The following is a 24368-nucleotide window of genomic DNA, read 5'->3' as shown; positions in this document are numbered from 1 at the left end:
GTTTGTGAATAACGAGGGAATACCGTACTCTGTGTTTTACTTTGATAACAAGTGAACACTAACGAAGCATTGGTGAACATTGGAACCGCCTCACCCTTTGCAATCGTCCACATCATTGGCAAGCGCACTTTCAAGCAGGCAGGCAGGCAAATTCACCCAGCCCAGCGTCTAGACGAAGAGAGCCTCGCTTTCCCCTTTACTTATTCCCTTCTTATTTATTTGGGCAGAGACGAGAGAGAGAAAGAAGCAATGAACTCAGCAGAGCGCTGCTTGTGTGCAACGGTGCAGTCAATCAAACGATGGCCAAATTGTAACATTATGGTCCAGCTATCAGAGGTGGGACAAAGTCATTGTTATGCAAGTCCAAGTCGAGTCGCAAGTCATCAAATTCATGACTCGAGTCTGACTCGAGTCCAAGTCACATGACTCGAGTCCACATCAGTCATAGGTGGGACAAAGTCATTGTTATGCAAGTCCAAGTCGAGTCGCAAGTCATCAAATTCATGACTCGAGTCTGACTCGAGTCCAAGTCACATGACTCGAGTCCACATCTCATAGGTGGGACAAAGTCATTGTTATGCAAGTCCAAGTCGAGTCGCAAGTCATCAAATTCATGACTCGAGTCTGACTCGAGTCCAAGTCACATGACTCGAGTCCACATCTCATAGGTGGGACAAAGTCATTGTTATGCAAGTCCAAGTCGAGTCGCAAGTCATCAAATTCATGACTCGAGTCTGACTCGAGTCCAAGTCACATGACTCGAGTCCACATCTCATAGGTGGGACAAAGTCATTGTTATGCAAGTCCAAGTCGAGTCGCAAGTCATCAAATTCATGACTCGAGTCTGACTCGAGTCCAAGTCACATGACTCGAGTCCACATCTCATAGGTGGGACAAAGTCATTGTTATGCAAGTCCAAGTCGAGTCGCAAGTCATCAAATTCATGACCCGAGTCTGACTCGAGTCCAAGTCACATGACTCGAGTCCACATCTCATAGGTGGGACAAAGTCATTGTTATGCAAGTCCAAGTCGAGTCGCAAGTCATCAAATTCATGACTCGAGTCTGACTCGAGTCCAAGTCACATGACTCGAGTCCACATCTCATAGGTGGGACAAAGTCATTGTTATGCAAGTCCAAGTCGAGTCGCAAGTCCTCAAATTCATGACTCGAGTCTGACTCGAGTCCAAGTCACATGACTCGAGTCCACATCTCATAGGTGGGACAAAGTCATTGTTATGCAAGTCCAAGTCGAGTCGCAAGTCATCAAATTCATGACTCGAGTCTGACTCGAGTCCAAGTCACATGACTCGAGTCCACATCTCATAGGTGGGACAAAGTCATTGTTATGCAAGTCCAAGTCGAGTCGCAAGTCATCAAATTCATGACCCGAGTCTGACTCGAGTCCAAGTCACATGACTCGAGTCCACATCTCATAGGTGGGACAAAGTCATTGTTATGCAAGTCCAAGTCGAGTCGCAAGTCATCAAATTCATGACTCGAGTCTGACTCGAGTCCAAGTCACATGACTCGAGTCCACACCTCTGCCAGCTATAGACCTGAGCTTGCACGTGAATCGTGAAACAACAATAAAAAGTGGTGCTCGGAGTAAGAACACATTCCTGCTGCGGAGGGAGCTGGTAGGAACGTTGGGTCGCTCGGTCAATGGCCTGCAGGGTCAACGGCGGCGTGGTGTATTCCGCAAATATGCCCGACTGTGAGGGCGGGCACAAGCCGGCGTGAGTAGGTGAAACGTTGAGTTTTATAAGGGCACCACGGGGTGACCAGCCCCTCCCCACCCAGCCCCACCCCCCACCCATCCCCTCCCTCCCCCTCCCCACCCAGCCCCTCCCCACCCTCCCCACCCAGCCCCACCCTCCACACCCAGCCCCTCCCTCCCCCTCCCCACCCAGCCCCTCCCCACCCTCCCCACCCAGCCCCACCCTCCACACCCAGCCCCTCCCTCCCCCTCCCCACCCAGCCCCTCCCTGTACGACGGACGGACGGACACAATAATCCCCTGTGGGCTGGTGTAACCAGGAGGTTCCAACTAGTAAAAGAAAAACTAAGGGAATGTGGGTAAACAACAAAACGACGATTGTAGTGCTTAAAATGTCGCATTGCATTTCATGTATGTTTAGCACATGTCACATCTTCCTATTGCCCAGAGCACTGTGGGTAGAGGTGAAATTTGAGGCCACCACAACCGGGAAATCGACCACCTCCCGTGGCAAGCAAGTTAACCACATAGTTTTATTTCGATTTAAAGCTTTCGTGACTGCAGGGATTCATCTTCTTGGTTTTTTCGGTAAAGTCACGTAGAATGGAAATAATAAAATAAGAAAAATAAAACATAATAAAATAATTCTCACGACGTTTCGCCCACAACGCAAGCAGCCGTCCTCAGGTGAAGAACAGGTCTGTCGATATGACAGCGTCGTGAGAATTATTTTATTATGTTTTGTTTTTATTATTTTATTATTTACATTCTACGTGACTTTACTGAAAAAACCAAGAAGATTAACCACATAGCTCGCAAACCATATCATGGAAATAATATTACGAAAACAACAATAACAATAGCTTTAAAAAGCACACACAAAAATCCCATCTTCTACAGATGAAGAGGCGTTCCGAAATACAAGATGCACTCCAAACTTTTTCCGGGCGTCAATAAAGTTATACAAATCCCACACACACACCTACTGGATTAGGAGCCGCACCAACCTCACAATAATAATAATACAAAGCTCCGATCCAGGTGCCTGCCTTGGCTCCTCCCACCCTCAACGAGTATATATGCAGGGACGGGTCTCTTGGAGTTTCTCTTGCTTGATACAGCAATCGTGCTGTGACGGTTCCACCTGAAGACGGAAGCTTGTGTTGCCTCCGAAACATCGTGATTTTTATTTTTATTTTACTTTTATTAATTTAAATTTTTACCTACGTGACTTTACCGAAAAAAACCTAAGAATTTGAATCCTTGCAGTCACGAAAGCTTCAAATCTAGAATGGATTAGCAGACTTTATTTAAATAACTTGCTAAACACAGAGAGGGATGAGCGAGCGAAAGTGCGTCATAATCGGGAGAATACAGTGTCGTCTAACTTGTGCAGTCAAAGATGATCGTACTGAGGATGGTCTGGTATCAATGGAACTTTTAAATAATAATGAAAACCGGGAACAACCAAAAAAAAAACACAGCTTACTGCAACTCACAAACATAGTTCCGCCCTAAATTTCGATTTAAAGCTTTCGTGACTGCAGGGATTCATCTTCTTGTTTCTTTGGTTAAAGTCACGTAGAATGGAAATAATAAAGTAATAAATAATGCTTTATTTTTATAATTGTATTATTTCCATTCTACGTGACTTTACCGAAAGAACCAAGAAGATAGTTCCGCCCTCACTAGCCCAAAATGGTGTGACTGCGGCCCTTTGACCATGACGACAAAATGTAAATCGCCTACAACGGTAACAAGGACGATTAAAAAACATTCGATAATTGGTTATTTTACCCTTCTGTCTGGCAACAAAACTGACACCTTTTTTTGCAAGGAGTCATGTTTGCATAGACCACAATAATGCAAACAAAAAAGACAACTCTGATAATGTATACACTGTACTTGAAGTTGATTGGTCCACACCCGAGACAGCTTTCCTTAGAGCCTAGTCTCACATGGGTTGGACCAGATGACGCCAAAAGGCGCACAAATCAAAGACAATGCACCATCAGAGTATGAGAGCTCGGGGTAAGCATTTACACCATTGGAACCTCATTTGCCAGTAAAAAATATGATAATTGTTTTTTTACCCTTCTATCTGGAAACAAAACTGACACCTTTTTTTACAAGGAGTCATGTTTGCATAGACCACAATATGACTCCTTGTAAAAAAAGGTGTCAGTTTTGTTGATAGATAGAAGGGTAAAAAAACAATTATCATATTTTTCACTGGCAAATGAGGTTCCAATGGTAAAAAAAACATTCGTTTAAGACTTGCAACAAAAAAAGGTGTGCGTGCGTGTGTGTTGTGGGGATGGGCGGGCACCTTGACGAGTATTTTCCCCATGAGGCTCTGTGGAGAAGGCAGCCGGCTGGGGTCACCGTCCGCCACGCGCGACAGGTCGAGCTTGTCGGCCAGGATCTCGCGCATGCACTCGGCCATCTTCTTCTGCTGCGGCACGCTGCAGTGGTTCTCTATGGACAGGATCACCGGGAACCTGCCACGTGCCAAGGTTGGGAGCGACAACGTGCGGCGGTTTCAAGGGGCGCGTCGCGGTTTAAGCCCTCTCTCTCTCCGCTTTCCGAGAGACGTCCGGACGCGAGTTGCAGGGTGCGGGTGTCACGTTCATCCCCTGCTGCATCTCGGAAACGCGCAAGCAGTTCGGCGTCAATTCTGTTTGGAGAGGCGATGCGCCGTTGTTTTTCAAGACATACTACTCACCGCAGAGGACCGAGGTGACATTAAACGAAGCTATTTGTATTTTACCAGGTCAAGCCCATTGAGCTGTAAAGCTGTTTTTCAGAAGCGACCTTGCCACAAAGTGGCTTTTCACGTGGAAATTTATAGCAGCCTATATAATGTGGAGGAAAAAAACCTGAGAACCCAGATTAAAATCCATCCGACCATGAGGATAACATGCAAACTCCAAATATACAGGCGTCAGCCTCGCCAAAAATCCACTACCACTCAGGAAAACCCAGAGGCGCTAGTAAACATCTGCCGTACTCAACGGAGCGACTGTCCCGGGCCCCACGCTTAGGGGGGCCGCGCGCTTTGGGGGGCCGCGCACTTCGCCATCACAGTGTCAGATGTAATACCTCGGGTTTATCATGGGACCTTTTTGCCAGTCTCGAAGGTATCCCATGATACAGCTGCTCACCACAAGCGATACATGGTGTGATGCGTGTATAGCAGAGGTGGGACAAAGTCATTGTTATGCAAGTCCAAGTCGAGTCGCAAGTCATCAAATTCATGACTCGAGTCTGACTCGAGTCCAAGTCACATGACTCGAGTCCACATCTCATAGGTGGGACAAAGTCATTGTTATGCAAGTCCAAGTCGAGTCGCAAGTCATCAAATTCATGACTCGAGTCTGACTCGAGTCCAAGTCACATGACTCGAGTCCACACCTCTGGTGCATTGTATTTGTACTTTTTGCATTTTGCCATTCTCTGGTCTGACACTGGTGAGATAAGGCCATACAGACTTGATTCCTTGCAAAAAAGGTTTCTATTTGGTGTTTTAATTTCCAGAAAGGGGAAAACCAATTATTATTTTTTCCACTTCTGAATTAGTTTGAAGGTGTCGGGGAGTGGAGGGGGGGGGGCACATGGTGTGATTTGCCCCGGGCCATGCCCCCCCAACACCATGGTCGACCCTGGAGGTACTCACTGTGACTTGACGAAGGCATACTTGTTGATGATCTCGATGACATCGCGGAAGAGGATCTTTGACGTGAGCGTGTGGCCATGGTAGACAATGGGCTCTCCATCCGGTCCGTCCCAGCAGTCCACTGAGAATCAGAGTCATAATCATCTTTATTTAATCTTAATTTGGAGCTTTTGTGACTGCAGGAATTACTCTTTGGTTCTTTCGGTAAAGTCACGTATAAAGTTAAAATAATAAATTAAATACTAGCATACGACGTTTCGATTGCAACACAAGCAATCATCATCAGGTATAAATGAAATAGCAACAAAAATCTAACCAGAAAACTATAGACAGACATATAAGCAGACAGATATCACCAAGATACATAGAGAGAGAGCAACACATAGGCACACAGAGAGAGAGAACGTCTCTGTGACGAGGCCTTAAATAGAGAGAGGGGGCGGGGGCGGAGAGAGGGAGGGGGTTAGAGAAAAAATTAGCATGTCAATGGGTAGGACGACGGGTGGTAAAGTACGCAAGCTTGAAAATTAGGAGAACGGGAGAGAGACACATTAAATTAAATAACCTAGCAAAATATCGAAATGTAATGTAATGCAACACAGAGAGTCGGTCAACACACAATTAACGCATAGCCTGGTCGATTACGTATTTCAAAGATTGCTAAGTTAGAATTTAAGCGTGAAAATTACAAAGAGAGACAAAACACAAAACACGAGGTACGGAGACACACAGACAGAGCAGAACCTAAGAACAACAAAAAACAAGTGGAGACAGAAATAAGTAGAACCCGTAAAAACACAGTTTTTCACTATAAATCCTTTATATGCGTGGCGGCTAGAGTCCTCTCGTCCTCTGGCTTGACGTGACTGCCACCTATGAGTCAGATGATTGCATTGCACCATTAAGCAATTGGTAATTAAATAGAATATTTTTGTCCTAAAAAGTGTAAAATTTTTGAAAAACATTTTCACGAACATTCATTGTCACGCACAACGAGTCTGTGTGGAAAATGTCAGCTCGATTCGATCACGGGAAGTGGGTTAAAAAACGACCGAAAGATTTGCACGGTCCTAAGCAAGCAAGCGAACTTAATATAAAGGATTTAAAAAGTACACTAAATACACAGGCAGAGAGAGAGTCAGGAGGATGAATCCGATGGGCTATGAAGCTCTTTTTCACAGATGTCCGGTATGGGTGGGTCAGCAAGTTACAACAGCAAACGATACACAAAAAACAACGATAGGAGTGCAAAATATAGAAAATGGTAAACAAGTCACTAAATATTAATAAATAATACATGCATTCATGATATAAGTCCGATTGATCAAGACACGATACAGAGGACGGTGGGAAGAGATTCAATGTGAGGTGGTGTTGCTTCATTCCTTGAATTATAGCATTAATGCGCTTGAACAATAAACCAAGCATAACTATGCACACAGTAATCGCATTACAAATATAAAGCAGTGATGATATCACAGACGCAGGATCTCTTATGCAACATTTTAATCTGCTGTACAAGCACATTTAAACTCTTTAATCGCAGCATGATCATTACGCTGAAATGTGTACGTATCAGGTCCAATGGTCTTCACTGCAATATTGATATGGGGGGCCACAATGGCGAAAAGTTAACTACCTCGCCTGATATACCAGAGGTCGTGGGTTCAATCCCAACCCTGATGCCTGTATATTTTTAGTTTGCATGTTCTCTCCATGGTCGCACGGATTTTTTCTCCGGTCCTGTCGTTTATCCCTCCACATTTAGAAACACTTATTTAGAGTATTTGAAAATCCACTTCGTTGAGGTATCATTTGTTTGTCAGGTCACTTCTGAAAAAGAGCGATATAGCTTCATGGTCCTTACCTGGTAAGAAAAAAATGTTTAATAGTTTATAGGTATGGTACAATTGATCATATGCAGGTAAAGACGCAGCCCTGCAACAGCTTTTTGCACGCAACTGCTTGCAGAAGGACCTCTCAAGAGCCCCTCTCCTCTCAAGGCTATGATGGCCCACACTTCCACACTGGATACATGTCTGAAATTAGCCGGCAGTAGCCGCACTCTACCCCACTACATGCACTCTGATGTAGCATTCACAATTCAGCCATGTTTAAAAATACATAAAAACACACGGGATATACATACGCATTATTTTTCGGATGCGTACACAAAACTTCCAGATCTTCCAAAGAACGTAACGGTTTCCAAGTCCATGAAAAACTAAGAAATTATGCTTTCATTGACAAAATCGCAGAAAGTGGTTTATTAGGGCAATTACGTGACCATGTTTGTCTCTCGATCTTGAACCCAGGGACATACTTGTGTACAAATGCATAGAACTCGTTAATGGTGTTATTGCCGCTCAGCCACTGCACACCCAATAGGAGCCAGTGTAAATGATCAATGTAATGGCATCTTATTAGCCACTAATTCGCATTAAAGATATCTGCAGGGAATCGCATCTGCAGCGGATCCCTGCCATCAATACAGCTGGCTCATTGGGCACTTAGTGCGAGAGAAAGGCTCTCATCCTCATGATCTCGGATCCCACCTTTGTGGGTCTTACACTGCTCTACATTTATTATGAATTCGTAACGATCACCTGTCACTCCCAAACACATTACAGCAGAAAAATGTGTGTGCGTGTGTATGTATTATATATATACCGCGAATGCATTAGCATCAACTAAATGGACGGTTCTCTTGATCTTTAAGCATGACTTACGTACATAATGGGTCCCATACATGTGCTCAGGCTGAATTGCCATTTCTTATATAAATACTAAGCGGCGTAAAAACCTGTCAAATGTGCGTGCGATTCCACGCGGAAATTCCCACCATGCCATAGTAGACATTGAGTTGTGTGAGTGTGCTTTAGAACATTTACCGTGTGTGTGTGTGTGCGCGCGCGGTAGTGCAGCGGTTAGGTACAAACCCAGCGACCCGAGTTCGATTCCCGCTTACGGTCAACATCAGTGGCGAATATCTGAATCGGCCCTGGGCTTCTTTTAGGTGTGTAAACATCAGCACTGCGGAGTTGGTCGCTGGCCACACAACCCCCATCGCGTGCTATGCCGGCCTCAGAATGTGATTGTTAATGGCACTTGCCCCAACAGCCTGGTAGGTCTACACAGAGCGAGTCATTGTTGTTTGTGTGCGTGCGTGTGTGTGCGTGCACGGGCTAGAGAAGAGATGGAGTGATGTGGTACAGGAGGACGTGGAGCTGAGTGGACTTGCCGATGACTGGTACCAGCGGTGTCAAGATCGGCCTCAGTGGAGGAGGCTCGTGAAGGACGCTACTGGGCAGTTGGAGGCAGTCGCCCTCCAACAACAACGGAGGGCAGAGGAGCGACGCTCACAACAACGAGCGGAGCGCCGGGTGGCTAAAGCACAGCAAGTTGGCACAGTAGGGGGCACAGGTGGTGCATCAGCCAGTCATTTCGGTCATCTCGGTCAGTCGACCCGTGGCACCTGGGTCTGCCCCGTGACCTCCTGCCAGCGGGCGTTCGACACTTCACGTGGCCTCAGGGTGCACATGGCCTGGCACAAGCGTCGTGGTGACGTCACCGCCACTTAGTGGCGAATGGCGGTTGTTGTGTGCGTGCGTGCACGAGAACAACGGCAGGGCCCTTTTGCGCGGTCACGAATTGGCAGGAACCTTACGTGCGTCAATGACGCGTCAAACGGAGAGAACAGACTCTGAAGTTGGAGTTCACGCACGGTGCAATGCCAATATCGCCATTGCGTGTCGATTGTTGCGACTGCGCCACGTGAACGGTGCAGCGATTGCGGGGGACGGATGCGACGACTCTTTTACGAGCTCCTCTGGCGGCGACGCAGCGATACAAAGAAACGGGCAGATGCACGGCACGGATATCGGCGCCCTCTTTTGTGATCGCTCGCCTTGCTCTCTCCGAGGACCATAAGAGGTCTGGCGTAGGTGGAATATTTTAGCGAGCGTCCGTGAATGCACCTTGCAACTCCGCGACTGTGCGTGTTGGATGATGAGTCACGGGCTTGGCCGATGGCAGCCAAACGTTTGTCACCGTCACATAATTCCCCGAGCAACTTTAAAACCGGTCTGATTTAAGCCACACACATTGTCGACAACTCCCGTGGCTTCCCCCCCCCCCCCTCTTATCCACGTAACAAAGCCATGCCGTTGCTTTTTGGACAATGAATGTAATACTTATATTCTTGGTTCTTTCGGTAAAGTCACGTAGAAGGGAAATAATAAAATAATATAAATATAAAACAGTAAAAATCATCACGACGTTTCGACTGCAACACAAGCAATCATCATCAGGTGTGAAATCCACAGCAAGAAAATTTGAAGAAAATTTGAAAAAAAATTCTTGCTATGAATTTCACACCTGATGATGATTGCTAGTGTTGCAGTCAAAACGTCGTGGGAATCGTATTGTTTTATTTTTTATATTATTTTATTATTTCCCTTCTACGTGACTTTACCGAAAGAATCAAGAATATGAATCCCTGCAGTCACGAATGCTTTAAATCAAAAGAATGTAATACTATTGCACAGGCCCTTATAATGACGACATATGCACACATAGTATTTACTGTAATTACATACGAAATAAAAAATAATAATAATAATGCTTGTAAAAAAACATCTAAAAATAGGGGAAGCGTTTTTTTATTTCAGTACCTAAAGAAATAATACTTAGATCAATCAATTGGCCTTGTATTGGTCTGCCAGGTCTTCCAAGGTTTACCTTGTTAACACAAATTCTACTGGGATACATTGATCACAAAGAGCGATTTGCTGATGGATTATACGTCACTGCATCTCGGCAATGAAACAAATACCTAAGATGTTTAAATATATATACCTTCTATATAGAGGAGGTTAATGATTTGCATGCCTCATTGATTAAATTAATTTTCAGGGTCACAATTCAAATTCAAGAATCCAATATATATTTAATTATGGTGAGTATTGCTGCATCTCGGAGCTGACAGGGTCACTTGAACCCATTACATGCAACATTTGAATAAAAAAAACATCGATTCTCACACATGCCATTCGATACATGTATTTTGAGATTAGCAATAAATATTAACGGTTAATTGACACGTAAATGCATTAATGTAATATGCACGATATTACGTGTGTACATGGAATTACAGTGATGAAATGTGTTGAAAGGAATATCTGCAGAAGAATAATTTAGAGGGAAAATAATACCCTATATGTATATACATTACTTTACAGAAAAAATTATACTTTTTCTTTATGATGTCCCTTTGCCTTATGACAAACTGGTAAATAATATTCTTAGGTTTTTTCGGTAAAGTCACGTAGATAAAAAACTTTAAATTAATAAAAGTTAAATAAAAATAAAATATAATAAAAATCACGACGTTTCGGAGGCAACACAAGCTTGACGGAAGCTTGTGTTGCCTCCGAAACGTAAAATTAATAAAATAAAAATAAAATAAAAATCACGACGTTTCGGAGGCAACACAAGCTTCCGTCAAGCTTGTGTTGCCTCTGAAACGTCGTGATTTTTGTTTTATTTTATTATTAATTTTAATTTTTCACCTACGTGACTTTACCGGAAAAAACCCAAGTTTATGAATCTTTGCAGTCACGAAAGCTTTAAATCTAGAATGGTGAAGAATAGTGTCATATACTCCTTAATTTTCACGACGTAACACTCTGGCTGGTTAGCGCTGTGGTTCGAGTGCTTGGCTCACAATGGGAAAGTTGAAAGTTAAATTCCTTGTCAAGGGCCATCCTTCCCCCTGGGTTAATAAAGTACCACTTTGATATTATTAATTCATGCGAAATGTGAGTTATTTACGACAACTAAAAAGGTGCAATTGTGAACACGGCATTGATCCTCCCATCGTGCCTTGATTTTTTACGGAAAATCACGATACTGCCTGCATAATGCACAAATGTACGGCCATGACATTATAATAAACTCAGTTTACTCTATTTTTAGATGTTTTTTTACAAGCATTATTATTATAATTTTTTTTATCTCGTATATAATTACAGTAAATACAATATGTGTAGATATGTCGTCATTATAAGGGCCTGTGCAATAGTATTACATTAATTGTCCAAAAAGTAACAGCATGGCAGTATTTTAAGCGCTCTGAGGCCTTCTGAAAATTGCGCTAAAGAAAACTGAGTTTATTATCAATGTTAACAATCCTCAGCAGGTCATAGCCATGACCGCCTACTGCCTCTGCCGTTAGCTACAGGGTCTGCATGTGGACAAGCCCTCACCTCTGTCACTGTGTGGACAATGTGGCACTGCCTAAGAGTGACAATGAACCAATTCTAACACCACGGCATTACACATTCTGTCTTTTGATGATTTTTTTCCAACGATGATGCAATGTAGAATGTGAACTGCAGGCTCAGGGCTGCCAGCGAGGGATGAGCATCATCCCAATGCTCATTTGATCAGAGAGAGAGAGGCGAACTCTTTGACGCGTTGGCTTCACGGCACGCAGCACACGTGTAACCAACTCTGCTGCAGAATTCACGAAGCAGCGGCGAGGAACGAAATCGTGGTCACTTTACAAAGGGCGCAGAGGAGAGTACGGCAAATCTCGCAGTCATTTTCGTGAAAGTACACCCAGACAATGTTGGCAGCCTGTTTGTAAGAGTTAATGGAAGCTTTTTGAGAGGAAAAAAAAACCCCGTCATGCATGTGTCCTGCTGCTCAGCAATTGGAGAGCGATTCTCAGCTGTGTCAAGTCAAGGGCAACATCACTAGGGGGGGGGGGGATGTGGAGGTGCTGGCAGTACACACGGCCTCCCATTAGATTGTATAAGTGGCACCCGCACACAATGCCTTACGCTCCCCCATGCATGCCCCAGGCGGTGAAATTAATCTGAAAGAGACATTCCTGCAGGAAGCAGCCCCCCCCCCCCCATATGCAGCCAAATTAACGGATCACCTGCGTATAAACACTGGATGAGTGGCGCTTAAACACACCTGTGTATAGGGCACGTGCTGATTTAATGCACCTCTTTGTGGGGGACGGGAAGGGGGAGGGTTACAAATAGTTGTAGGCAGTACTTGTATATTCGTGATCCAGATGTCTGGTGACCGCCCCCCCCCAATTCTGTAAAAGTATTATTTTTGTAAACCAATGTGTGTGAAAACAAATGAATATGCAAAGTAAAATGTTTGGGGTCAGTTAATTGCGGGTCGCAAGACATCTGAACCACCCAGTGTTATGAGCATGGGGACAATATGGAGTCATTATTGATATAGTTGGGATGAATTAACATGTTTTTTTAATGAAACAAAACATGCATAACGTGGTTGAAATAATGAACGCGAAGTTGAAGAAGTCATCATGCGTACCGTACCACGTTGTTGTTCACTCATTGACATGCTAATTTTTTCTCTGCCCCCTCCCTCTCTCCGCCCCCGCCCCCTCTCTATATTTAAGGCCCAGTCACACAGACGACCTCTCTCTTTGTGCCGATACGTGTTCTCTCTCTGTGTATCTTTATGATATCTGTTTGCGTATATGTCTGTCTATAGTTTTCTGGTTAGATTTTTGTTGCTATTTCTTTTATACCTGATGATGATTGCTTGTGTTGCAATCGAAACGTCGTAGTATGCTATTATTTAATTTATTATTTTATCTTTAGACGTGACTTAACCGAAATAACTAAAGGACAATATGGAGTCATTATTGATATAGTTGGGATTAATTAACATGGTTTTTTTTATGAAACAAAACATGCATAACGTGGGTGAAATTATGAAGTTTAAGAAGTCATCACGACCAATGTGACTGATGCCACAATCGGTCCTTCCGTATGCTCGCTATTGCAGCTGTCGCAGTCAGCAACGAACCTCAGAGGTCTCTTCTTGCCGTGTCCCATCACGTGACTCTAGAGTGATACAATTTTTTTTTACTTCAAATGAAATCCACACGAAATGCTGAGATCCTGGGTTTAAATCTGAGCAGGCACATGTGGTTAAAATTGGTTAATTGTTAAAAACTTCATTGTCTTCAACCTGCTCGATAATTACTGCACGCAAAATCCATAACATTAATGTTGAAAAGTGATGATAATTCAGAATGTTCCGGTTTCGAGGACTGAACATTCTTTGGTTTTATTGGAATCTGATGAATGTCTCTACGGTAGTGAAATGGTGCCCCACCTCATGTGGATCAGAGGCAATTGAATTAATCTCAGAAGAAGTTCTCTGATATCACATTTCAGAGATAGTCGTCTTACCACGTGGTGACAGCACTGCTCATTGTGAGCATTCGGAAATGAATTGCATTCATCTGCAGGGAGGATGCCAAGAGAAAGCTTTTGTTATACAAGACTGCAATATGGAAAAAATTACCACGATAACTTTCATACGATTTTGATTTAAAGCTTTCGTGACTGCATGGATTCATATTATTGGTTCTTTCGGTAAAGTCACGTAGAAGGGAAATAATAAAATAATAAAATAAAACATAATAAGATACAATTCTCACGACGTTTCGGCCACAACGCAAGCAGCCGTCCTCAGGTGAAGAACAGGGCTGTCGGAAAGACAGCGTCCTAATGAACACTGCTAAGCTTGGCAGCGTATTTTTAAGCTGGGTCGGAGGAGAGAGCCTTGACAAAGGGAGTTTACATATCAACAGAGGAATTTAGCATATTGATGACAAATGCAGATATGGGATTAGTCACTACTTGTGGAATGTGTAGGTGCTGGGGTGTCTCAAAGTCATATTATGCTAGTGTATTATGTAGGATTAGCAGCAATAAAGGGAGGGAAATTTTAATAGTAAAAAGCTGCAGCAGCCAAACCACAGCATCTTAAAATTATATTCAACTACTATGTATATGCAGAATCCCCGAATGTAGATGTTGACATGATAGTTCATTGACAAATTCACCAGCATACAATTACCAGCGGGGTGAAGTTGGCCAAATCACTTCCACAACTGCACGGTGTAGGGATGCCCTCACTCAGCAGTGGATTAAAAAGAAAAGTATTATACTCTTTGGTTCTTTCGGTAAAGTCACGTAGGTATAAAATAAAATAAAAAATCACGACGTTTCGGGCGCAACACTTATGAATTATAATACTTTTCAAGAAATAAAAGTATTATTATTCATAAGCATGCACTGAACTTTGCCAAATAACTTTTCGAAATGATCACCTTAGCTCCTTCGCTTCCTGTGATACTAAATAGGGCAAAAAAGGGTGTATAAAATTACTCTTCTGGTGGCAAGATTGGCATCAATTAGTATATTCTGGAAATACTACAGGAATTCATTCATTGAGTGTGCGACGCTTGCAGCTGCGCTCGAAGTCAAACATTAATTAGGATCATCATATACATTATTAAGCAGCCACTACGGCTGTATAAATTAGACACCCTTCCCCTTTGCACTGTACAAGTACTGCCAGCTCATTAATTTTGACTAATTGACAAATCTGCGGAAAATAATGCACTGCAATTATGTGTTAATTTGCTTAATTAAAGCTGATTTTGCGGATGTGATCAAACAATTGTACATAACCAAGCCAAACAGATTATTACGTAATTTGGGGATTTTAGAAACGTGATTCAAAATACTCAGCTGTATATATATACAGCAGAATATTTTAAAAGCGGCGGATGAACAACCCAATCGCGTGCATTTTGAGAACGAATATCGTTGACCCCCCATTTATGGTAAATGCTGGTGCAGGATTTTGTGTTTAGTTTGTTGTTTTTCCCCCACACCTCCGATTAGCAGGGATGGCTACGTACGGTGCGAAAGAAGTTCAACATACAATCATTCATTGTCGTGAGACTATCTGCAGCAAGCCTACATTTCCTGCTTTCAATGACAATGCCTGTCACACCCCCTGCGATGGCTCTGTCTGCCCCATTAAGACACGTGCATTTTCAAATACACCTTCGCCACGCACAAACACAGGCCTGAACCTGACCCCAGAGGGGGAAATAGTCAAAGGACAGCGCCGTCACCTTTAATCGCTTCCCGCTGAGAAATGCCCTCATTGTCCCAGAGAAAATTACAAGTTTCACGGAGCGAAAATCAATGGCAGGACTGTGTCTATTGCCCCGAATGTCGAGGCTTCCTGTGCTGTAATGAACATGCCCCACCGTTAACCTTTCTCAGCAGAAGGCCGAGTAACCTGTAGGGCACCTTTAGGAGGAACATTTGTGGCACACATCCCAGAGGATGTGAGTGAATGCTCTGGTCAGATTCCCCAGAGTGATTTCAGCATTGCCGATTTTTTTTTACTTACATCACCTAGCCTTGTAGACCTTGCTACTGCACCGTGTGACAGGATTACAGGTCAAGTGATGTACATCACTGCTGGGTCATCCTGTAAGGCCAGAAAGGGGCCCTACCAATACTTCCCACTGGAAGCTAACTCGTGCTCATTCAACTATACTTGACCACACTATTGGTATGAATGTACAGCGCAAGCTTTGAAAGTATAGGCACAAATACGTACATTCAGTGCAGTTGTAAAGAATACTGAAAAACACGTAGGTATGACTCGATGTTCATATTTTACAATGGATGTGTGAAAAACTCCAACATATATTCGTCTCAAATGAGATTTGCACAATTGATACTGAAACTGTATTCCAAGTATAATATATATATATATGATTAAAATCCATACCAGACTGGAAAATAAGTGGATGAAAAAGTAAGAATGGAGGGAAGGCTAGGAGGGACTGTACGAAATGAAATAATAAGCACTGATTAAAATAGAAATGTAATTCAGTGACATAAAACAGGGCTTCCTCCATCATGAAGTTACCAGTGTTAGTCAAATTACATAATGGTTGCTAGTAATCTTCTTGGTTCTTTCGGTAAAGTCACGTAGAAGGGAAGTAATAAAATAATAAAAATAAAACATAATAAAATAATTTTCACGACGTTTCGGCCACAACGCAAGCAGCCGTCCTCAGGTGAAAACCAGGTCTTAAGAGTCGCGGCATCTCTTCAGAAAGGTTTTCACCTGAGGACGGCTGCTTGCGTTGTGGCCGAAACGTCGTGAGAATTATTTTATTATGTTTTATTTTTATTATTTTATTACTTCCCTTCTACGTGACTTTACCGAAAGATCCAAGAAGATGAATCCCTGCAGTCACGAAAGCTTTAAATCGAAATCTTATTATGTTTTATTTTTATTATTTTATTATTTCCCTTCTACGTGACTTTACCGAAAGAACCAAGAAGATGAATCCCTGCAGTCACGAAAGCTTTAAATCGAAAGGTTGCTAGTAAGTTAATCATGTATCCTTACAATCGGTCCAAACACATACTGACAAAAACAATGCCCAGTAGACTCAATAATGTGTGTGTATGAATATGACCAAGTTAAATTTAATACCGCGCTTGCAACAATCGCATGGTATGGCCTGATACGATTCAGTGAAACATGCTGTCCCCTGAGGGGCTGGCTGTGGATAGCAAAATGAGGCGAAAGCCACTTACAGATGTTTGGGCTAAGGCCCCACAGTGCAGAGGCATCTTCTCAACGATTAGCACAGTAATTGGCAACACCATTCACTCATCCCCAGAGTCCATCCTGCTGTGGGAATTATCTGCCCATTGCTCTATATTTTTTGCAATATTGAAGAAATACAACAACAAAAGTCCGTACAGTTGCTTTTTACATTCGAATCGTTTTAAAAAAAATTGTCCAGCAACAAGAAAGCCATATTTTGAAATGTCATAAGCTAAAATATCTAGTTAGTATTTTAGACTCCCACTGCATGCATGTGTAGGTCTGTACACAGATGGTGTAATAGCAACTGCTCACCCTGGGATAAAGCAGCAAGTTAATGACACCACACATATGTCCCAATGTACACACACATAGGTGTGTAGCAATCTGCGTTGGAAAGTAAGAGCACCCGCAGCATAATGCCGTTAAAATCGATGATAAAGAATAGTTGTGCCACACCAATGAATCTTAGGAATTATGGTAAGATCATTTGCCCAATGCAAAATGCTGCCCGAACAGCAACGCAATTCACGTGGGATTGTACAAACAGCAGCTGATATTACACGAGGTTAACCTCGCTTCATGCGACAGTTGTAGATGCACGTAGAAGGGAAGTAATAAAAGAATACAAATAAAACATAATAAAATCATTCTCACGACGTTTCGGCCACAACGCAAGCAGCCGTCTTCAGGTGAAAACCAGGTCCGTCGAGGCGACAGAGTCTGAATGAAACAGCACACGAGCTTGGAGCATATATATAAGCTGGGCGCTCAGCTTATATATATGTTTGCGTTGTGGCCGAAACGTCGTGAGAATTATTTTATTGTGTTTTATTTTTATTATTTTATTACTTCCCTTCTACGTGACTTTACCGAAAGAACCAAGAAGATGAATCCCTGCAGTCACGAAAGCTTTAAATCGAAAGTTGTAGATGCGTCCCAAAAAAAGGCGCACGAAGCGAAACCGCACGAGAGAGGTGCCTGCCGAGTAGCGCACACGGCACGTACCGTACACGTACAATGTTGTCTCACATCCGACCGCATAGCCGCGTGTAAGTGAATTCAAACAACACAAGAGTGAATTGTGGGTGGAAATAGGTTCAACCACATATATGTGTGAGAGCGCACAAACCGAACCTGCATTGTAGCGAGGGAAACCTGGAGAAGCATCTTATGAATTACAGAAAGATAATTATATAATTAGCCTCATATAATATTTCTGCAGATGGGTAGACTGCCCAAACAGGAAGGCATTTAACACGTGATCTTACAAATAGCAGATAATTTGATATACTGCCCAACAAATATAAAACGCTTCTAACCCTGTTAAATGCTTAGGCAAGATGTAGATTTGAAGTTTTCGTGACTGCAGGAATCCATCACTCTTTGGTTCTTTCGGTAAAGTCACGTCGGTATAAATCATCAGGTTTTCCCACCTGGTGATGATTGCTTGTGTTGCAATCGAAACGTCGCGATGTTATTTATTTTATTTTATACCTACGTGACTTTACCGACAGAACCAAGGAGTATGCTTCGGCAAGACTTCAGCTATTACCAGTGATAACCTCGAGGTAGCTGTGATTGTTAATTGACAGTCATTTTCAGAGCTGAGATGGAGTCGAAGGAACGGGACACATACAATGCTCTACGCACTTGTGAATGAAGTAGATATACTTTAAAATTGGCGGCACAGATGTGGTAATGCCGCAAGAAAATTACCAGGTCACGAGAAGTTTTATTTTAATCCCATGAATATTCTGAAAATGTAAATGCACTATTCACTATGCCTCTAGAGATACCTTACCACAGAAGCCTCAATGACAAATCTAGAGAGAATGACATTTACTGCCAGGCACACGTTTTGAGCAAAATACATTTCTTCTATACTGTTTTTTTTTTTCGGTAAAGTCACGTAGGTGAAAACAAAATAAAAAATAAAAAAGAGAAAACCACTAAATTAAATCACGACGTTTAGTTGTTTGCTCTTTATTTATTTATTTTTCCCCTACGAGACTTTACCGAAAAAAACAAAGACTATGGATACTTGCAGTCACGAAAACTTCAAATCTAGAATTACATTTCTTCTTTTTGTGTTTCATTTTCTGCGTGAAGTTCACAGTGTTCTCTGTTTATATGACCGAGAATGCCAATGTATTTTTCTTTATTCCATTTCCACCTTCATCAGATCTATGAAATGGCTTTTCCAGTTGGCACAATGTAAAGGGGTGCAGCGATAGTGACATGTTAACTCCCTCGCCTGGTATACAGGAGGTCGTGCGATTGATCGCTATTCTGTCGCCTGTATATTTGGAGTTTGTATGTTCTCCCTGTGGTCGCATAGATTTTTGTCCAGGTCTTCTGGTTTTTCCCTCCAAATTGAGCAATATGCGGCGTTCAGAGTATTTGGCTGCTATAAATTTCCACGCGATAAGCCACTTCATTGGGCTATCATTTGTGGCTAGGTCACTTCAGAAAAATAACTATATAGCTCAGTGGGCCTTACCTGGTAAAATAAAAATAGATTAGTTTATATGCACGTGTGACAAGTGGTTATTCAATGAAGAATGTGTATATTGTTCTCAGAATGTCTTTTCCTATATTCCCCAATTTATTTCACACAATGAACGTTGTCACGCTATTGTTTGTACACCAGCAAATTGTGTGTACTGCACGTTTATATCCCAGCGTCCATAAATTATGTCTTGCAGCTCATTTATTATGCATTAATTTTGTTTCAATGGCCTGTGTCTCCAATAGGCGACATTCATTAATGTTCAATGAAACGGACGAATTGCACATGGCACTTAGTCCTGTTGTGATTTCGTTAAACATCAAGGCATTATTTTAATTAAAGGTTTTCACGGGACATTAACAAATGAATTTAAGCTTCGTTTTTTTTTCCAACTGTAAGGTGTTCTCATTGTTGAAAATTACGTGAAAAAAAATGTGTGTTGTATCATGACGCATTACAGCATCTAATCAGATCACAATGGTTGCCTACAATGACACATTTAAATTCAACATTTAAGGTCCATCAGTCAATATTACATTGAAGTGTTATCCAAGACAACGCAAAAAAACACGTAATCATCTTTTAATTACAGTTCGTATATTTAACAAAAGGTGTCGTTTTATTTCATCATATTTGTGGACTCTTCAAAACCCAATTAACTTGCTTTGTGCCTTAGTTAAAAAACATCTATTTTACTTTGCTTGGGAAATATCACGCGCAATTCCTACGATAATGGCCTAAATTTAATGCGAAATCAGCTTTTACACGATTCCCTCTCCACAAATTATGGTGCAAAATTGGCGCTCGGGCCGTGATCATAATGTGCTCTCCGCACTGTTGGATCAACCTCATTAAGTTAGCAACACACCTATTACGACCACTAGGGGAGATTATGTAAATGTCTAGGCCAGTATGCTGTCCAAGCAACCGTGTTTACACATTGCACCAGGTTACTAATCTGACATCACCTGAAGAATGCGCCTGCTCTCGTCAAATCTCGCAAAACTTAAGCAGTAAATTTAGCTGTGACGGTCCCACCTGAAGACGGAGACTTGTGTTGCCTCCGAAACGTCGTGATTTATTAATATTTTATTATTTATTTTTACCTACGTGATTTTACCGAAAACATCTAAGAGTATGAATCCTTGCAGTCACGAAAGCTTCAAATCTAGAATTAAGCAGGGCTGAAAGACTTGGACAGCGCCTGCATTTGGTTGGACACAAATTAACGGGGTGCAGAAGTAGGCATTGCGGGCAGCAGAGAGCTTTGTAGTTCTGCACTCACTCCTTCCTTCACCAACCCGCACTGACCGGTGTGGTGAAGTATGGTCAAAGTATCCCCGCGTCCCCGTCCTCCCCGCCAATGGAGAATTTCCAGCCACTTGATGCTGCTGTGCAGCGCTACGCCGGCTCCACGTTTCGGCCGCCCTCGGGGAGGGCCGATTGCAACGCGGCAGGGCACGCGGCGGTTCTCATAATGAGGGAGTTAGAGGGGGCCCTGTACGTGGTAATGATGATGCACCCCGCACTCAAGCTGTGCTGCAGCCTCAATATCGCAACCAGCACGACGACGGTGGCTGCGGTACTCGCGAAAATAATTCAAAGAGCATAATTACTGGTGCATTTTCCAAATTGCCAGGTTTTCATTATTTGTGAAGTATTACACAATTACCTCATGCCAAGTCCCCCCCCCACCCCCGACCCCCTTAGTGGGAAATGAGTGCCACTGTACGAGGGAGTGAAATTTCAGACGACGGCGCAAAGTAAAAAAATAAAGGGCAAGTGTTAAAGTGAAAAACAAAAATGATGAACAACGTAAGATGCACATATCAAGATAACACGGGTACTGTAGAACTAGAAATCCGGCAAATAAATAACAGTATTACAGAAAATCCCAGTTAAGTGCATATCAGTATCATATAACTACTGCATGTATATTTGATACATCTAAATATGCAAATTGTTGATCATCTTTTCATACAATTGGATTTTAATTTTAGTTAATCTAATAGAAGAAACAATATACTCTCCGATCATTTACTGTAACTCAAATATCAAACTTACAGTAGTTTTGCCAAACATATACGTGTATTAAACACATAATCAGGCTCTGCACACTTTATATGGGCTTCATCATCACACTCCCCTGGAGAAAAATTAATTGGTGTAATTAAATATTATTCGACCATTGATATGACCGTTAATATGGGTTCAATAAAAACAAACATTGCCCATCAAACTATTTGTTATTTTACCAGCTAAGGCCCACTGAGCTACATAGCTCTTTTTCAGAAGCAACCTGGGCACAATTGATAGCTCAACAAGGCGGCTTATCACGTGGGAATTTATAGCAGCCAAAATGCTCTAAACGCGTGTTGATTCTAAACATGAAGGGAAAACCTGGAGGACCCGGAGAAAAATCCACCCGATCCTGGGGAGAAGATGCAAACTCCAAATATACAGCAGGTGTCAGGGTCAGGATCGAACCCATGATCTCCTGCATAACATGTGATGTCGTTAACATCTCGCCAACTTAATGATGATGACTATCACATATGATTACGTTTTAGTACGGAAATGTAGAACCTTAGGCTTAGCCCAACCAATTGATCTCCAGGCCATACATTTTAGGTGGCGATTTTTTTAAATATTTAGTAATACTGTAAGCATCAATTATACTATATTTGTGTCAAATTTAAACTTTCTAGCTCTTACAGATTTTACATCATCAGTCATGGGAGTCCATACCAATTAGGCTCTCCATAACAAGCTGCTAATCTGTACATTGGAATTCTTGTCCTGAGAAATGATCCGAGGGCACTCCACAAATTTCAATGAACGAGGTGTCATATTAAATCTCCTGACACACAATGTATGCGAATGAGGTTAAATTTACAGTCGACTAACTCGGCGTAATTACCCGGTGCTCCTTATCCGTTCAACCATTTACAACAGCACGGCATTTGACATGAGCTCCATTTCAAAAAGGTGGCCGGCACCCACGCCCGGTCACCTTTGTCTCCCCTGTGGCGATGTTTACACACCGCACCAGGCACTCGTTTGAGACTGAGTCGACCTAACCGAGGTCCAGGACCATTTCCGATATTCGTCACTGGTGATGGCCGTGAGAAGGAATCGAACTCGGGTCACTGGGTTTGTAGTGCAGTTGTCTAATCACTACACTGCCGCTCTCCTCAAGACACATATATATACACAGTCTGTAGTTGCCTTCTTGAAGAACACCGCGGTATGAATACATCGCGCTGTAATAAATAATATATAACATAGGGTATAAAGCACAGTTCACGACAACACGTGAGAAGCGTAACGCAGGCTGAACAAAGACTAACGTGCATGGGTAGCATCTAGAAGCATCCAGCAGCATCCCGCCTCGTGTGCTACTACACCGCGCGACGTAGTTCCGTTCATTCGATCGCGTTATATCCAATTGGCATCCGCGCGTAAATAAAAAAAAATGCGTTTCCTGATACATTCATCGCGTTACACACAAAATTCGCATCGTGAGAAAACACGCGGCGTTATAGGAGAACGGAGCGTGGACACCGAGAACAGGGACAGCGCGTACCTTCCACACAGCGGCAGCCGGCCTGTAGCACCCAGGCGTACATGTCGGCCCGGGAGTGCGACATGAGCTGGTCGCCGGTCAGGTACGTGTTGTGGGACGAAGCGATGAAGTAGTGAGACAACGGCTGCTTCATGTCCTGGTTCAGCTTGTAGTGCTCCATGTTGAATATGTCGCCCTCCGGACTGCGCATGTAGTTTGTGAAACCTGGAAAACCGAATCGGATCAACAGTACGCATGGGTGTTCAGAATCAGGGTATGTATTTATACTGGTGGAATACGATGGGCTTCAAAGCTATTTAATTCACGGATGTCCAGTAGGCGTGGGTCAGATAGGAGTGCAGAGTATAGGAACGGTCAGCAAATTACAAAAAAAATACAAATAAAATTAAACTAATCTTGATTTGAAGCTTTCGTGACTGTAGGAATCCATACTCTTAAGGGTTTGTTTCAGCAGCCTGTTTCTCTATCCCACCTGAGGACGATTGCTTGTGTGGCGATTGAAACGTCGTGATCTATTATTTTTTCTATCTATGTGACTTTACCGAAAGAACCAAAGAGTATAAAAAATGTTCACTATTTTAATTTTTATATTCTTGGTTCTTTCGGTAAAGTCACGTAGAAGGGAAATAATAAAATAATATAAATATAAAACAATAACAATTCTCACGACGTTTCGACTGCAACACAAGCAATCATCATCAGGTGTGAAATCCACAGCAAGAAAATTAGAAAATTCGAAACGTCGTGAGAATTTGTATTGTTTAATATTTATATTATTTTGTTATTTCCCTTCTACGTGACTTTACCGAAAGAACCAAGAATATGAATCCCTGCAGTCACGAAAGCTTTAAATAAAAATGTATTTTAATTTTAACAGATAAAGGCCCACGGCGCTATTAACTTATTTTTTCAGAAGCGACCTGGCCACAAATGATAGCTCAACGAAGCGGCTTATCACGTGGACATTAATAGTAGCCAGATAATCAAAATAATCTCAACGCATGTTTATATTGAATATGTTTACTCAAGTGCAGTATCAGCCCTCTACAGCCACCCCCTTGATCCCCCCCCCCCTGCCATGCTGCGGGGATGGTTTATCGATGACTTAAAGCTTTCGTGACTGCAGGAATTGATATTCTTTGGGTCTTTCGGTAAAGGATGGCAAGTTACCATTCTTGAATGTTTTAATCGTTCATGAAGCCATCCAGATATAAAAACACAAACACAATTTCAACCGAGAAGATGGGTACAAACTCAGCAATCATTGGAAGGACGTTATTAACCAGTTTAAGTCATAACTGGCTGTGATGTTGAGCAGTTATTTTCGACTCTCTGGTGTTACATTAACAGGTTAAATGTCTCACCAACACAGCGACCGT

General features: G+C 42.5%; 1 protein-coding gene across 1 annotated transcript in view; it reads right to left on the bottom strand.

Annotated features, from left to right (window-relative positions):
* Positions 1 to 24368, bottom strand: part of LOC144942715 (uncharacterized) — a 222525-nt gene that overhangs the window by 49776 nt on the left and 148381 nt on the right. The window contains exons 7-9 of the mRNA XM_078869575.1: positions 22990 to 23193; positions 5396 to 5516; positions 4049 to 4220 (exon numbers count right to left, since the gene is read on the bottom strand). Coding sequence (XP_078725701.1) covers positions 4049 to 4220; positions 5396 to 5516; positions 22990 to 23193 — 497 coding nt within the window. The remainder of the gene's footprint in view (positions 1 to 4048; positions 4221 to 5395; positions 5517 to 22989; positions 23194 to 24368) is intronic.

This window comes from Lampetra fluviatilis, chromosome 28 (genome assembly GCF_964198595.1).
Source record: "Lampetra fluviatilis chromosome 28, kcLamFluv1.1, whole genome shotgun sequence".
Classification (NCBI taxonomy): Eukaryota; Metazoa; Chordata; class Hyperoartia; order Petromyzontiformes; family Petromyzontidae; genus Lampetra; species Lampetra fluviatilis.
This window is presented reverse-complemented; position numbering and strand designations above follow the sequence as displayed.